The sequence below is a fragment of the Orbicella franksi genome, chromosome 9 (assembly GCF_964199315.1).
Source record: "Orbicella franksi chromosome 9, jaOrbFran1.1, whole genome shotgun sequence".
NCBI classification, from domain to species: Eukaryota; Metazoa; Cnidaria; class Anthozoa; order Scleractinia; family Merulinidae; genus Orbicella; species Orbicella franksi.
In genome coordinates, this window is record NC_138153.1 from 14539564 (window position 1) to 14557722 (window position 18159).

Consider the following 18159-nt stretch of genomic DNA (forward strand, 5'->3'; position numbering starts at 1 on the left):
AAGTTTAAGTGAACTTACTGAGATATATATATAAAAAACTAGAGCCCAAAGCACCAGTTTAGGATACCTTTCTTGTCAGAGGTGCGAGACAAGAAATAGCTCTGCACTGCATGCGGACGCCCGAGGAAACAGATCCTGCTCCGATCTCATATTTCACGAACATTTTTACACGAAATTAAGCACCTTTCTGCTAAGAGGTCTCGTCCATGTTGTTCTGAATATCATCTGTTTCATTTAGGTCTCCCGTACAGTGATTTTATATCTTACCATCTATAAAAATATCCACACGTCTGCTCGGCTTGCGTCAGTTGGTTGGCCTCGCAGAAGAAAATGTTATCGTTGACAGTTTTGCGGATAATTTAGCGCGGAAAAATAATTCTTTGGTGCATTATTTACTTTCTAACCCAGCATATGACTTTATAGTTCAAATGTCTTTGTAAGGGAACATTTTCCATCTAATACTTTCTCATATTTCGAGGGTTTCCAGTATTGATCAGTAGGTCCTCCATGCTATCGTCTACAAAATAATGGGTTTAAACCCACTGATCATTTTTATGCATAAGTTTAATGATTCGTTTTCATCACCATTCAAACGTTTTAAACCATATCAAGATCATATTTTTGTGTTCGTGTTGTTCATCGTTGGGTTCTCCAGATATCGCCCAAGAAACAGGCGCAAAGCTTCATTTTTCAATCGCGTTTTCAATTGAGCGATCTCGAAATGTTGCGTGTTTTTGTGCCTTCTCACGACTAATTTTTGAAATTCAAAGTATTTTTGGACATAATACTAACAGGTTATCTTATTCCTGTGGGCTGTTGATCGCTTTCTTTCAAATTCTTTGAGCAATCATCAGATGAAAAACTTTTCTGGTATCATTTTTTAGCGGCCATTGAAACTTCACAGACCGGCTCACGAGTGACGTCATAATGGCCAAGATCATCGGGCGCGCAATCGCATGGCCACTGAAGCAAAGTTGACCTCTCCCTCCTGGGCGCAGTGTAAAGCAAGCAGCTATCTACAAATGACTCAGCCGTTTTTGACTTAGATGCAGTGATGTTCATATGCGCAGAAAGATGGTTACAGATTCATGGTATTCGACCAATAATAGGTTGACCGTAAGCGATGTACATTGGATGTTAACCTTGTGTAAACAAAAGGAAACTTCTGCTTTCTGAACGACGAATGGTGAGAGATCGACCACAAACACGTCAAATCGGCTTTGGACCTGCCTTTTATTACAAATAAGGTTAGAACGTTATCAAAATTATCAGCTCTGTGTCTATTTCAACTTATTATGGGTCAAGTCATGTGGCGCATGCTAAAATATATGTCTAACCCGTAAATTGAAATTTGACGACGCATGGTCAAATATTTGCGTTTTTGACGTACTTTGAAAAGCTCTCGCGTCGCTCACAATCATTTGCCCAAAGAAATTTTTACAGGAATCTGTAGACCATCCTTCTGCGAATCAACCACCAGAAGCTTAATCTATTTGAAGGTTTCGCACATGGTGAAAATTAATTATATTCACGAAGTACTTTTAAGTAAATGAAATACATGTCTTCGAAATTTAATTATTTTGCACCCAAAAAGACAACGCAACATTCCCTTAAATCAACTCAGTACACATTTAAACACTGCACAAAAATATTTGAGTGTTTTAAAGACGGAAGAATGATGTGGTTTTGCATGCGAGGCTCTTAAACTTGCTTAATAAAATGGTGCGTCAAATGGCGATTTTAACGGAAGTTGGTAATTTGCATAATTCTTTGAAATAAAAGGATATTTTGCCAAAAAAACTATCCAGTAGTTTTTGTCATGCCTTAGCCTATCTACCATACGAATATGAGCGAAATCGAATTTTCGACCCTTGCCGCGAAATAAAGAATTTGTCTGATTCTTACAGGCAGGCACTCTTAAAAAATGAAGGTCAGTCTAGTTGATGATGATGTGATTCAAATGTTTAACATTCAACATTTGGATCAATAAGCGTCAATCACATTCACATTTTTTTATTAGATCTCTGTTTTTACTTGGCCACTTGAAAGCAACACTGTCATGGGAATATCAATAACTGTATGCTAGTTAACCAGTAAACCAGGTCATAATAAACACAACACCAAAAATACTGTAATTAATGATATTTATAGTACATCCCTCTTTCTGATCCCTCATCCGTAACTTTTTGGGGTGGCAAACTGGACTATGTCTCAGTTGTCCTTTTAATTCTTTGCAGAATATGTGGACAACTCCAAACGAGCACGTGCAGCAAAGTTTTTAGCATGGCAGGTATTGCAGATTAAAGATTAATTTATTTATTAACATTTCTTGTTTACTTGTTCTTGATGTACATTTAAAAGATCACATTACATCGCTCCTGGTCCTTGGAGGGAAGACAAGTGTTCCCTTTAATGGGGCAATAGTATATATTATATTTAATTATTGTATGTAGCTGCTGGGACTATGACTAATATCTAATGCCTTCTTACAGGATGTTTCTGGCTAAAGATGATCATGAAAAAAGCAGTCAATTGTAAAAGACACAACCACATCAGCTTTGCTGCAAAACATTTATCATGTATCAATAAAAGTTGTACAATAGAAGTATTATTATTATAATTATTATTTAACAATATATATGTGAATGTGAGCTGGGATCAGTTGTTTAGTAAGCCCTTAATGGAATTTCTTATTTAGCTTGCCTTTTTAATTTCTTTCCTTCTAGACATTTGACCTTCAAAGAGTCATGGTCTTTGGATTTAAACAGTTCTCATCATACTTTTTTGAGAATTTTCCTGGATACACACTGTCTCCATTGCGGCTCTCGATAAGTCGCCTTGAATCCCTTTTTGGCACACTCAAGTTCCATGCCCATGGTTCTCTAAGTGCAGGGAATTATGGGTCATCTCTTGGAAGGATTCAGTTGAGACAGGAGCTGAAGCTCACTGCTAGAGCCACAAGCCATGATCAGAAGGGTTACCGGGACCAAGAGGTCCATATATCTGGCCCCACAAGTGTGTCCACATTGAACACTGATCATCAACAGCCTTACATTGAAATCATGGCACATTTTGTTCCTTATGGTTATCAGGGTGTTAAAGAATTTATTTTTCCATACCAAATTTCTCAAAGCACTTTTCAGGGTGGGCAAGGTAGCTCTGCATGCACCCTAATAGCCCTTGTAATGGGTTTCAAATTCTCCTCTGGGTTGATTGGTGAACCAAAGAAAGTTCTTGAAGAGGGTTGGTTTGGCCATGTGGTATCAAGTATTTCTGAAGGCAATAAAACCTTTGATGAGTGCTTTTCTGCTGCAGGAGTTGGTGGGCTTGATGTAGAAGATGCATTTAGCTCTGTTGGAGATGATCTACATCTCCTTTCCTATGAGGATCCCAAAGATTTTTTTATTAATGGTAATAACTTCCAGGATGTCATTTCAAATGTCAGGGAACGGGCAAACATGAAAAGGAAATCAGTTGGTATCTTTGTATCTGGTGGGAGGACTGTAGTAGTTTTAGTTTGGGAAAATGGGGCATGTGCGATTTTCGATAGCCACAGGCATTTACAGTATGGGTGTATTCTCTCCCATTCCCTACTGTCCAAAGAAAATGAGTTGATATTGTGGCTAGCCAAGACATCCCAGAAATTTTACAGCACCTCAATACAGTATGCCCAAATTACTTGGGTGGAGTACAACGGATAAATGTAGTACATGTCAAAATGTGCCTTGTCATTTTAGAAGAAAAAAGTACATTTAGTATAGCTTAGTCAGCTAAAAACTGTTGTGTGGCAGAAGTTTAAGTACACTGATTTCTCTTCAAGCATTTCTTTTTGGTTGTAGATAATAATTATTATCAGAAAAACTCTTTTCAGCCTGGAAGTTCAACTTTTTAACGAAATGCTGCCTCATTTTTAAGCTGGCTGTACTTTGCCATTAGTCATCAGTCACCATTTTACATAGGAACAAGAAAATGTCACACTGTGAATATAATAATTATTATTAATAGTCTTGTGAAGTCATTCAGCACATTTCTAAATTATTATCATGGTTCCTTAATGTGGTGAAAATTGATTACCAAACAGCATTTAAAAAAATCATTTAAGAGTCTGCCTTTCAACTATTAGGGGGCAGTAAAAACATAACTGATATATGATTTGGAGGCTCCCCTCCAGCTCTCCTTATGATAATATAAGTCCACCTTTCCATTATTTGAGTACTCCTTACAAAATGTATGTATCAGCGAGAAATATGCCCTACAAGTACTTGGAGCTTTTAATTACATCATACAGATGTTTGAAACCACTTGCAATAGTCTTCATTGCCAAACTATAACTGTTATTCACTAAATATAGATCAGCTCTTAAGATTACAGAAACTGATATTTCAGGTGGCCATGTTATTTGCACGTATGATCCAACTTGTAGTGTATTAAACAATTTTCTCGATCCTTTATTTATTGCATATTTAAAATGGTGTTCATGTAACTTATGAAGCTTGAATCATGCCTGAGAACTAAATAATTATATTTTTGTGCTGTTAAAGACATACAGTCGCTTGATGGGTCGATCATCGAATTCATGCAAATGCATGCAAATTTAGCCCTAGCAACAAAATAACAATAATTTAACAGATATATTTTTTTGGTTAATTTTTCTGTAGCCCTTACACTTACTGAGTTTGAGTACCAATGTACCTGGCTAGCTGAGTGTAGCTCTCAATAAAAGGACCAACCTTTTAAGGTGTCAGTTCTAGTTATTCTTTTGCTATCATATTTTTGCAGTAAAAATGAGACTTGTCATATTTTATAAGGCAAGCTGGTGCTGCCCCAAGTATAAACCATTACAGTGAGACTACTCGAACCGGGCCACCGCCAAGAAGAAAACTTGTAAGACATTATTAAACATCCTCAATTAAGCACGCTTATCGATGCTGTAAGTTTTCAGCTTGTCCCTCAAGCTTTGGTCGGCTGAAACGACTTTGCCCTCCTGTATTAGTTTTTTCTCTTCTTGAACACTGTAGAATTCCTTAAATCTGGTATTACATATTTTCTTAACTAGCTCTTGCCATATGGAACAAACCCTAACCTCCTCGACTGGTGCCGTGCACGCCCTTTTAGATGCTACCAAAAATAACTCTTGTAGCTCCTCATCAAGAGCAACTGATTGTTTGGTCAGCTTCATAAGGTTTTTCGGATATCTCTTCAGATTTTTTTCAGTCAACATTTCTCTTAATCTTTTATCTAACGTTAACAAAACAACAGTAAACTTACTACTAAAGAAAGTCAACTTTCCTTCGTCCAAAGTTTTTAGACCCAATGGCAAAGATGTTTTCTCCTCTGCAGGACAGACCATTTCAGACATGATTTTTACTTCGGCTGCATAATTATCCTTTGTCGCTTCAGAAACTTTCCTGACTCCTTTCCGTCCGTTAACAATCTTCTCCCTTCCTTTCCGTAGCTTATGCAACGCCGCCCCAGATATTCTAGCAACGTCCACAAAGTCGGAATCGACAACAGTGTCCGCGCCTTCACTTGCAATGGTGTGGGTTTTCTGTTTGTCAATGTCAATCTTAATTTGCATGACTGCGCTGTGAAAATTTTCGTAAAGTGCCCAGTAGATGGTGTTAAGAACAACGGCGGCATGAAAGTTGACTTCGTCAGTTTCGTTCTCATGCAATTGAATGGTGGTGACAATTACCCTTTTTATGTTTTCCCAGAGTTCTGAATCCTCCACGGTCAACAACAATTGGGAACAAATAACTGAAAACGAAGCCCGTTTGTCACTTTTTTTCACCTTAGCGCTGGATATTTCGGTAAAAGCTTTAATTATTTTGGAATAAATATCCCGACAAAACTTCACAAACATTTCCTTAACCGTGTCGCTATTGAGTAGGGTGGACACCATTTGCCTGCGAAGGGGAAATATTGACAAAGATTTTTCATTTCTTAATTCATTTTCGCAGTGTGTTTGTGCACTCAAAACGTAAGATATAAGAGTCTCCTCCAGCCTTTTTACGTCGTTGGTAGAAAGGTATTTTCCAGAACTTTTTTTCCTCTTCTCTTTACTGGACTCATTCCCCTCTTTATTTGTGGCTTTTGGTACCTTTTTTCTCCTTGCATCTTTCTGTCCTCCCCTTGGTGAATCCTCACCCGACATGTCCGACAGATCCTCTCCACTCGATAAGTCGGAAAAGTCACTCCACACCTCTTCTGAATCATCCTCACCTTCATGGTCTTCATGGTCATTGTCAAGGAAGTTCTCAAGGAGGGCTTGGCTTAAATTAGGAAGCGAAACTGCTGAGAGAAATTCTATATCTGCCTCACTCACGAAGGTAATTTCGGACGCCATTTTTCCCCACGCGACATCCGCAAAACTCCTCGCAGCAAATACGCGCGTGTGCCGCAGGTGATGGCGCAATTTGTTCTAAAAATAGAATTTTTGTCCCATATCATGGGGACAACCCCAATACTAGAAATGGCGCGCGCTTACGGTCTCCGTCCCCGATTATGGCTCCTGGTTTTATCTGTTTATATGTCGTTAATCGAGCTTTAAAAGACATTGGGCATCAAACATCTATCGTTTAAAACAGTCTTCCGACACCGCATAAGAGAATTTCGTGCGATTTCTCAGGATGGCGTCTTTATTTATTTTTCTTTTAAAAATCTGGACAGGTTCTTTTCGTTTCAGCTCTAACATGATATGAAACAAATGTGATGTTGACACCGCGCGCTTCAAAATTTGACCGGCCTCTTCCTTCAGCGATGGCATAACTGCGCATTTGCAACTACAGGTTTTTCATGTCATCTTTTTACACAAGGAAGAAAAATACCAATTTAATGTGGGTGCCGTTAGGGTTGGCCAATTGCGCCCTTGTTCGCTCCCATAGTAACGCCATAAGTGATATCTGTTTGTACGTTAATGATCTAGCTTTAAAAACATCGGGTATCAAACATCTAGTCTTCCAACACCGCATAAGAGACTGATTTCATGCGATTTCTCAGGATGGCAGCTTTATTTATTTTTCTTTTAAAAATCTGGACAGATTCTTTACGTTTCAACTCTAACATATTATGAAACTACTGTGATGTCGACAGCGCGCGCTTCGAAACTTGACCCTGTTTCTTCAGCGATGGCATGACTGCGCATTTGCAGCGACAGGCTTTCCATGTCATCTTTTATACAAGGAAGAAAAATACCAAATTTAGGGTTGGCCGATTGCGCCTTGTTCTCTCCCTTAGTAACGCCAGTGTTATCTGTTTATATGTCGTTAATCTAGCTTTAAAAACATCGGGTATCAAACAGGCATTTAGGTCCGGTTTAAACGTCGCATTTTACATGTGCCGAATCAAATACTAATTTTAGTCGATTCGAATGAATAATTTCGGCTGATTTGATTTAAACGTCGTATGTTTTTGCCGAATAAAATTGCTGAGCGCGAGCGATAGCGACATGTTAATTCCCATCCGAGGAAACATAATTTTTTTAGCATAATTTATGAATTAGATTCGGCACATGTAAAATGCGGCGTTTCAATCAACCGTCGAACTTCAGTCGTATATTCGACTGGATCAGTCGAATATTCGACTGAACTCGCATTGAATTGAAATATGTCGCATTTAATTGACTTAAACGTGGCATTTTACATGCACTTAATTCGGCAATTCGATTCGGCGCGTGTAAAATGCGACGTTTAAACCGCGCCTTACTCCCAAAATCGTTTCTTTCGTCAAGCCTTTAAAAAAATTCAGCATAACAACATAGCTGAAGGAAGTGCTGACCGGCGAGGTTGAACACGTTACAGCAGAGGAGCTGACACAATGAAGAAAATCAGTCCAAATTCAGGTGTCAAACTGCTAGTTATCCACGATATCAAGTTCAGAATGAGGAAACATTTGACAGACCTTAGATAGTATAAAATCAGTGTTCGCTCGTTGGTTCTACCAGTCCATTCTCGACAAAGAAAGGATAAGTCCTCTTTTACGTGAAGAACAAAGTAGTGCCACTTTTCTTTTACCGAGACCGGGAGAAGATGGTAAGTTTAATTTTGCGATAGTTTTATTTGATTTCAGTAGTAACAAGGACAAACACTGTCTACTGATTCCGCAGTCACCAGTAATCAAAAGAGTGCAGTTTGTTTGCTTTTCAACCAAGGAAAAATTTATAACACATTTTTTTGTTTTCCTTTCACCAGGAATTCAAGGTGTTCCTTCTGTATTTTGCCGTCCTTGTTGCTGCCACATCTGCAGCCACTGTCTGTAAATGTGAAGAGAAAAAGGTACAAATTAAATTGCTTTGATATAGTGTTAACAGTTGCACTTTAACCATCATTTCATGAGTTCCATATTCCAAATGTTGTAAAGCAATTCATTAAACTGCGAAGATTTCGTTGCGCTGATCAGTCGAGTTTAAAAGAAAGGGTGGAAATGTAGAGGTCAATGTGATTTGGAAAGATGTCAATAACTCAATAAACCCTTTACTGCGCAATAACTATTTATAAATTGATGTTTTCTTGACTTAACAGGATACCGAGTCAAAGTACAATGTGAAAATTAAAGATGGGGATAAAGAAATTGATGAAGAGATTAAAGTCGACACTGAGAAACAAACAGAGACCGTGAGTGTCTCAAAGGCGAGCTCGGGGAACGCGGGAGAAGTCAAAGTAGTTTACGACTTTGAAAAGGTAAAATACAATGTGTAGCGATTGCATGATTCACTGGCTTCAAATTTTTCAATAGGATAGATCCTGATCGGCATTCCTAAATATTGAACTAGAAAGGAATTACTGCAGCCCTTTTAGTGTGAGAAGTCTTTTTCACTCATTTAATCATTAATTTCGGGAATCCCTCATGATCAATCGCTTAGCTCATCCGCCAGTTTTTATTCTTCGGTTAGAGTCACGCCAATTCGTTTTATTTACTGTTTTCTCTCTGACTCTAAATATAAGTCATGATATCGTAACGTGATTGCCTATCTTTCTTTCAGAACTTAACCATGCAGCGACTTTCCTCTGCAAAAGCCTGTTTCCTGATTGAGTCCACTGGGGACGTGCCAAAGCCTGAGGTGCTCATCAAGTTACTCGACCAGGTAATTCAATTCAGTGAGATTTGCTTTTATTTCATTGTGTACATAATTCTGCAATAGGCTTCACCTAAATGTACGTGCGATGAAATGGAATTTGATACTGTATTTTAATTGGTAGCTTCCATAAGGTCAAACTTTTTAACGAAGGGATTTTAAAATCGTTGGATAAGCTTTTGTTCACCCCAACTAAAGGAGCCCAGTATTAGTTTGAACCTCCTCATTTTCCTATTTTATTTTCTTAAAATAATACTTGGGAAAGGAAATCCAAGGAGACCTCTCCTTTATCAATCAGGCTTTCTTCCAACTTGAGACGTTTGGCAGGGTGTTGATCGATTTTGAGCTGAATGTGCTTAATTTGTCTAAAATATAAGCATTTCTTGTTCATTCAAGCTGTTCTTGTCATACTTTACAGCAAAGCGGCACTTAAACGGCAAGGAATGGGACAGACGAGGAGTACGATGTTGTTTCGACCGTCAGTGATCGCTCGTTCCTGGGTGATGAAATGGCTTCTATGTGTGCAAAGCTGCCCATTTATCGCGTCAAGAAGAGTACAACTCGACGTTAGTGTTATACCTCATACTGTTATTATAATCAAAAGTGTGCCGCTTATATAGGATACTTAAAAAAGAAAATTCTTACTGCCGTTCAGTTAGTGTTATTCCTAGTCTTATTCACCCAAAAGTTTGGGAAATCTTGATGCTAAAATCGTGAAGACACTACGTTTTCGACAAATTTAAACTCCTTGATATCTAGGTCATTCAAGTTCACTCAGTTTCTGTGCTCCAGAAGGCATTATGACTTTAATATGAGTAGCATTCGAACGTACTCCTAACCTGGTCATTAATGTTGTTGGACATTCCTAACTCAGTCAGCAAAAGTTGCTGAAAAGTCTTAATATGGAATTGTTAATTACCAACCAAGAGAGACACTCCAATACGGGGTAGGACTTGGAAATTGAGGATATCATAGTTTCACTTTCCGCCAACCGAGGGAACGCTCGACCGGCCGGTTCTTGGCGAGAGAAGATCTGACTCGTTCTCATCTATCTAGACACTAAGTGCTCAGCGGCTTGTTTTATGTCATGCCGTTCCATTTGCAAATTAATTATGTTGGAATTACGCTTAACTGTCAATAGCCTATTTTTGAGTAGATATGTGAGGCATATATCATAAATTTACCTAATTTTTAATATTTTTTCTTTCTTTTCTCTTGCTGGCTGACTGACCGGACTGACAGACAGACAGAGAGACAGACAGACAGACTGACTAACTATATGACTGACTGACTGAATCACTTACTCCGTCCCTCCCTTCCTCCCTCGCTCCCTCCCTCCCTTCGTCACTCACTCACTCACTCACTCACTCACTCACTCACTCACTCACTCACTCACTCACTCACTCACTCACTCACTCACTCACTCACTCACTCACTCACTCACTCACTCACTCACTCACTCAGTCACTCACTCACTCACTCACTCACTCACTCACTCGATATTCTAAGTTCAGAAAAGTAATTAGCACTATGAGTTTCCCCATTAAAAGTATACTGATATGGTAAATAATATTTTCTTTTACTATTAGTTAACGTTGAAACCTTTACTGTAACTAGACCAATATCTTCCTTTGGAGAGTAAGCCTGGCGCAAAAAAGATATACTATTTTTATTACTCACTCACTCACTCGCTCGCTCATTCACTCACTCAATGACTATCTGACTGATTGTCTGGCTGGGTGACGGACCGATTGGCTTACTGAGTGGCTTATTTACTTACTTTGCAGGTGTAAAGCGTTGGCCTTGCCATTATTATTGCTACCGCTATTGTGTTTGCTTCTGGAGTGGTTGGAGGTATATGTATCGTTGCCAGTACAAATGTGTGTGGCATCGCTGCGGCTACGGAAAATAGCAAGATGCTGCAAAGCCCGCCGTGTGATAGAGATAAATAAAAGTATCCAGATGCTAGTGACTATCATATTTTGCTGCTTTGATTAAAAATTTTTGATTTGGAAGAGCTGATTTAAAAGTGAAAGAACTTCTAAAAGTACATTGCATGCGCCATTGAGACCTGTAGACTATGTAGTTTATACTATGAAACAGCGAAAGAAAGTCTGTCTTTTTAGACTGTCAAATCTTTGCAACAATTTCAGACCAGATCAATTGGCTAAGATGCTATTGATTTGTAGAAACAGGGCTCCTGGTAGAAAAAAATGATTTCAGGATAAAAAAGCTTGGTTAAATTTCGCAGAAAAGTGTGAGACTGTGTAGGAAAGTAGTTCAATAATGCTACTGCAAAATGTATAGGTGCGAATTAAACAACAATAAATTCAAGAAATGAAACAAATAAAAGTCACTTGTGCTCTTAACGGAGAAACGTGTGCTTTCTGACTAAAAATATATTTCTGTCTGATTTGAGCATTTATATCTATCGAGGGTAATCCGAAGAATTCCCGCGCTTTTGAGAGTTATAGACTTTAATTTCCGCGTATTTTACAGTAAAGTCTAACCTGAGAGTTTGAGAATAGAAGGCAATTTGCGTCTAGTATATTTACTGCTAAAATCTGCGAATAATTTCTGTTGAAGTTACCGTGTTAAACAATCTTTTTTGGTTAGTCTAAGTGACGTAACTCTGAAACGGTGAAGAACTTCGCGGAATTAAACGTGAAACGAAAATCATGATAAATATCCGTACCGAGAGAAGTAGTGCGCTCAACTCCGGATCGAACCCTGGCCGGGGACATTGTGTTGTGTACGTTCTTGGGCAAGACACTTTACTCTCACATTGCCTATCCAGACCCAGGTGTATAAATGGGTATCGGCGAATTTGATGCTGGGGGTAACCCTGCAATGGACTCGGATTCCATCCCGGGGGGAGGGGGGGGGGAGTAGAAATGCTCCCAGTCACTTCATGCTAGAGATACCGGGATAAGTTGCAGCCTGATGGGCCACTTTTCACGTCTGCAGACTTTACCTTTATCTAACTGAGAAAAGAGGAAACACTGATGACAAACCTCTCGCGCTCTGTTTACAACTTAACAGGTGAGAAGCCGTTTCAGGAAAATAACACCCAATTCTTGCGCACCCCGACTTTTCTCCTGTCACTAAGGTCAGGTTTTAGTCTTCTCCTTAAGATCCTTGCCGTGCAACAGGGGAATATCCGATGGTTGCGTTACTACATATCGCGCCAAGCAAGAACTATGAACGAGCTTTACCCAAAATAACGTAACGTAGATTGCGAGCAGTGCCTTGTTTCCTCCAAGATCGGCGAGGAAAGAAACGCTGACGAACGAGAAGAGGCGAGCGGCGAAGCCGCAATGGGCGCCGTCTAAGCGTGATTCAGCACTACAGATAAGAAGGTCAAGTCAGCTCTGGAAAATGCACCGGTCCTAGACGCGTTTGTAGGGTTAAGAAATACACTAGCTCTGACATAGAAGTTACGATTGGCGTCGCCTAGAGGAGGACACAAAGGCAAAAATTCGAGTTTAAATAAAGTTTATGGACGAGTGTATTTTAATAAATGAAAGTGATCAATTGTTCTTAGTCACGATTCCATTCAGGTTCTCCGGAATGGATAAAAGAAGTTGTGACACTCAAGGACCCTCGGCCCTTCACGCAGGATTAAATTTTGAAACAAGTGTATTTCCTTCATGCGCCAAAGAAATTTTTAAAAACGGTTTTAAAAACGGAAAAATAGGGGTGGCGAATGGTCCTTTAAAAACTTCGCAAAATTTTCGGCGAATTTCACGGGTCTCGCAGTATCGTTTTTTAGCGGTTATGTGCGTCTCCCAGTCTCCATTTTCCTCACAAAGCTGTCTCGCAGTCTCAATTTTTTCAAGGCTAAGAAAGTCGCGAAGTACCGATTTGCTTATATATATATATATATAACTAACTGCAGACAGTACTGTTTCGGCCTTCTGGACCTCGTCAGTGCAGTGTTGAAGACTAGAATGGAGGCTAAGCTTAAAAAGCCGCCCCAAATACTACACGTGGTAGTATCTAAGCCATTACCAGAGTGCTCAAACTAGCGAGCTAGTGAGCATATATGTATGTATGTAGGTAGGTAGGTAGGTAGGTAGGTAGGTAGGTAGGTAGGTAGGTAGGTAGGTAGGTAGGTAGGTAAAGTTAAATGACATCTGAACTTCTTAGAACCTGAACGTCTCGAGCTCGCATTCAAAACACTTTGAAGACTCGGTCTCGCAACTGAAGAAATTAAAATGTCTCGGGCTCGCGAAGAAAAACGCTGGTCTCGTCGTCTGGCAGAGTGTCGCATTTACCATCCGCCAGCCCTAAAAATGAACTTTTATAAAATAACTGAGCTACTACGTGCGCCCTGATTGGTCGATAGTGTGTGTTTAGATGAGAGTATGTAAACACGGTTGTGACGTTTTAGATTCGCGCGTATTCTTGAGAAATATTTCCTGCTGAAAAAGTGTTCTGTTGCTTAAATCGTTTTATTGTTAAGATGATTTAAACGTTAACCTTTAAAAATATTTTTTTGCAATATTTGTTTCCTTTGTTTAAATATTTTGTGCATGAAACCAGTGCATTCTCTCTTTTCGCTCGTCTTCCGACGCCCGCGCTACTAGCGGCTCGCGGCATCGCCACTCGCATGTTACGCTCACAGTTACGCTTGCACGCTGTTCTTCCTCACGGATTTTCGAGGAAGAGAGACTGCTTGCAGTCTAACACAGATTGTGCAACTAACAGTCCCAAAATCAGCTGGTGATTAAAGTCATTTCTTGCATTGACTGTAAAATATGCTGCGACTTTAAAGCAAGCTTCAACCATTGGACAAATTCCCGGGGACGAAATGTATCCTCCCCCAATTAAAGAGAGAAAGAAAAAAAAAAGAGAGAAAACTCTGCGAGCTTCGCGGTTGTTACTTATTTGTGTAACGCGCGTTAACAGAAACAAAGGAAGAGAAGAGAAAAGGCGCTATATTAAGTTTATACAGACAAACAGGTCAATGTAAAATAAACGGCTCAGTTCACCAGAGTAACAGTGAAAAGAATTGAAAGTGTGTTATGCTTAGCTTAACTTATTTCCGGCAGGTAACAGCCTACTAACGCATGAAATGAAATGGTCCGCAATAGAGCTTAAATTTATTTTTAATTCAAGTGAAAACAGTAACTACGGGGCGATTTTTCAACAACGCATGATATATTTTTTAAAGTCTCTGTTTTGTTTAACTGAACTTCCATCCACACTATGCTGGAGGAATTTAAAAATGCAACAATCACCGGTCATTTTGCATTTGTATTTGTGTAAAACTTGGGCAGGAAACATCGTGATTATCGTATATAATTTCATTGTTTTCGAAAGCACTTCGTTTTCAAAATGTTTTCCGTCCTCACTAGAACGCAAAGCTAGCGTTTTCAAATTCCTCCGGTTTGAAGAGCGTTTTCGAAAGTCTTTTTCGTGACGGATAAGTGTGGAAGGAAGGCCTAACCGGAGAAATAAGACTGCGTTTAGTTTTCATATTTCTTCGGCGTAGTGTGGAGGGGGCCTCATGCATAAACTGAACAAGCTCGTTGAGAGAGACGTGATTATCCCCAAAACTATCTACCGAGGGTCAAAAAAACCGCCGACGTCGATCGCACACGTCTTTCTAATTTTGTGCAGCATTCCATCTCAGGCCAAAAAGATTCGTTTTACGTAGATATTTTATTGCGGATAAATATATTCCGCGACATTTTCGGAAGACTAAACCTTGTTAAAGTGGACGTAAACTATAAACACAATTTAAAAATTTGTTGTTGCGTAAACACTCAAAGGGGTACATAAGAGTTACGTCCTTTTTTTAAAACGGTCAAACATTTTTCACATTTGCGTATTAAATGAGTCATGAACTTGATGTTTCATTATGAACTTCGGGGGAGTTAAAACAAAATAGAGGTTTTTTTTTTTCTATCGGAGCCAAAGGTGGAAGAAAATAGGATTTAATTAATTTAACCGTAATGTTTATCTCTGAGACTACAAAGAGAAGATTAATAGAAAGTGAAGTCCGCATTTATTGACCAACTCTAATTAAAAGTTTTCTCTTGAATTAAGAGATATCTATCGTTTAAAACAATCTTCCGACACCGCATAAGAGAATTTCATGCGATTTCTCAGGATGGCGTCTTTATTTATTTATTGTTTTTAAATCTGGACAGGTTCTTTGCGTTTCAACTCTAACATGTTATGAAACTACTGTGATGTCGACAGCGCGCGCTTCAAAACTTGACCCTTTTCCTTCAGCGATGGCATAACTGCGCATTTGCAACTACAGGTTTTTCATGTCATCTTTTTACACAAGGAAGAAAAATACCAATTTAATGTGGGTTCCGTTAGGGTTGGCCAATTGCGCCCTTGTTCTCTCCCTTAGTAACGCCATAAGTGATATCTGTTTGTATGTTAATGATCTAGCTTTAAAATTGAAAACATCGGGTATCAAACAACTAGTCTTCCAACACCGCATAAGAGACTGATTTCATGCGATTTCTTAGGATGGCAGCTTTATTTATTTTTCTTTTAAAAATCTGGATAGGTTCTTTACGTTTCAACTCTAACATGTTATGAAACTACTGTGATGTCGACAGCGCGCGCTTCGAAACTTGACCCTCTTCCTTCAGCGATGGCATGACTGCGCATTTGCAACGACAGGCTTTCCATGTCATCTTTTTACACAAGGAAGAAAAATACCAAATTTAGGGTTGGCCAGTTGCGCTTTGTTCTTTCCCTTAGTAACGCCATAAGTGTTATCTGTTTATATGTCGTTAATCTAGCTTTAAAAACATCGGGTATCAAACAGGCATTTACTCCTAAAATCGTGTCTTTCGTCAAACCTTTAAAATAGTTCAGTGTGGAACCTTTTTACTGCACTGTGGTGGTGGTTGTTATTCTTATTATATTTTTAAAGCCGGTCATTAAGATTTGACCAGAATCCTCAGAAAACCGGCAACCCAATATTGGGAATGAGACATGGATATCAAATCTATCTGACCGTGATAAATAGTCCAGCATATGCGCAATACTCTGGTTGCTGACGGAAGTATACTGGCACTATCTGTGTTTTCTGAAAATATCAGCTCAGAATCTGGTGTAAGCGAATTGGACCGAAACTTCAAAAAGTCTTTTCAAAAACAGTCTGCGTTAATTTTATTTAAAACTTCAGCAAAACGTTACTGCCAAAATTTGTTTACCTTTTTAAAGTCGAATACGACTTTGAATCCTCCCGGGCTCCCAGAATCCGTCTTTGAGATACTGGCAGTCTCTGTTTCTCGGTGTCGATTTAAACTTCCTCATCGACCTCTTTGTCTCCATACTTAGTACTTGCTTTACAGCGCATGCCAGTGTTAGCACTTGCTTTACTGCGCATGCCCGACAACTATTCAATATCAGTTTCCCGGGCTCATCCTATCCTGTACCTCAAACAGTTTATGACAGCGAAATTTGACATCAGTTGTTATTAAAGGAGGTGCATAGACCCTGGCAAAGGTTTTACGTTATATTATTTTCATCAGCAAGGCTCGCACTTGGTCAGTATTTCTTGCAGCGAGCGCCAGTCCAAATAATATTGTGTCCACACACCAAACGTGACCTCAAGACCTCTAGTGAGCACTTCCTTTAGCGTAAGAGTATTACGCATGTGCCTCAATTATTTGTGATGGATTACATCACTAACCTTTCCAAAATGAGATTTGAAGCAAAGCGAGAAAATCTCGCAAGCATCACGCCTACCACTAATTCATGTAACTCGCGATAAAAGAAAGCCAAGCGAAATAAAAGAAGTTATATTTTTCTGAAGAATCTCAGTGGTCGGGAAACCTGAATCCTATAATTTGATTGTTAATATACCACGGGCAGTTTTTCAAAATACAGACCACGAGTTATGGACCGCTCGCATTCCCTCGCTAGAAATTCGAGGTTTTGGTTTACTTTAAACTATGTATGCTATGTAAACGTCAAAATAATAAATAAATAAAAATAAAAATAAAAAAAGAATGGCCTCGGGCCGCAGTCAAGAACCCGGCAAAGGATAAGGACCTCTCGCCGGCAAATAACATATATGTATATGTACAAGTTTTCAAATTTAGTGCTGTTACAGAATAAACGGAATGTTTCTGTGTTGGCGTGCCAAATTAAATCACAAGCTTGATGTCGCTGGAGATCTTGACAGTAGGTAAGGGTCATTTTGGAAAATCACCAACATTGAGCAATAATTTAATGTTTTTGAGACGACAAAGAGGAGATAAATAGGCCGGATCAAATGGGGAACATTCTGCATTTGTCCTTGAATTTTTCATAAAAGGGAACTCTGTCACTGTAAGAAACATTTATAGACTTCCGTGCGATGAAGGCTCAATTGTTGATACAGGCTCTGTGATATTTAATCAGATTCTTAGTTCGTTTATACCGTAAGTTTTAAAATCTAAAAGCCGTTGCGACGTTTATGAGGTTAAAGACATTTAGAGCGTGCGTTTACAATCAATTATATAAGCTTTTATCGCGCGCAGCTCTTGCTTTTATCGTTTTCTTCTTTAAAAAATTAATCAGCAGATGCAAAATGCCTAGTAGCCTTCTTTTTGTAGCCTCAGAAACATAAAAGCTAAATAAAGGCCATTTAAATTTCTTCCTTCTTTGCCCTTATTAAGTGTCCCAATAAAGATTAACCTTCTCTCAGGAGGTTCAAAAACATCAAGCTCGTGATTCAATTTGTCACGCCAACGGGAAAAAATATTTCAAGGTCAAGTCACAGAAACATAGAGTTTTATTAATTCTGTACGCAGGGCTTAATTTTTAAACTTATTCTTCATACTAATTTAGTACTTTAATTAGTTTCAGCCATCTGCAAAACGTCAAGCTAGATTTCAAGCTCTTCAAGCTCGGTCCATTTCATTTTAAGCGTTCGTAAGTACCTAGGTGTGTCATTACTCAGTACCGTACCGTACCGTGAGCTGTATACACGCCCAATTATATCATACTTCTTAAAAACAGAGACAACGTAAATAAAAGAGATAACAAGGTGATCCGAACGGACATGATTTTGTTAGATGATCGCTATTACAGAGACATTATCATGTACCTCCGTATCGTCATGA

At 39.0% G+C, this 18159-nt stretch overlaps 2 protein-coding genes across 2 annotated transcripts in view; both read left to right on the plus strand.

The window, feature by feature from the left end:
* The window catches only part of LOC145496426 (uncharacterized), a 77351-nt gene extending 65858 nt beyond the window's left edge, over positions 1 to 11493 (plus strand). The window contains exon 6 of the mRNA XM_081476077.1: positions 10861 to 11493. Coding sequence (XP_081332203.1) covers positions 10861 to 10985 — 125 coding nt within the window. The 3' untranslated portion in view covers positions 10986 to 11493. The remainder of the gene's footprint in view (positions 1 to 10860) is intronic.
* On the plus strand, positions 1009 to 4389 carry LOC145497511 (uncharacterized). The gene is made up of 3 exons (XM_081477318.1): positions 1009 to 1247; positions 2238 to 2290; positions 2727 to 4389. Exon 3 carries the CDS (start codon positions 2748 to 2750, stop codon positions 3699 to 3701), a length of 954 nt encoding a protein of 317 aa, XP_081333444.1. The 5' UTR covers positions 1009 to 1247; positions 2238 to 2290; positions 2727 to 2747; the 3' UTR covers positions 3702 to 4389.
* Positions 11494 to 18159: the final 6666 nt, after the last annotated feature.

Bases quoted from the DNA above. Each gene is read 5' to 3' on its own strand.
- LOC145497511 (XM_081477318.1), top strand. From the start codon at position 2,748: ATGGTCTTTGGATTTAAACAGTTCTCATCATACTTTTTTGAGAATTTT.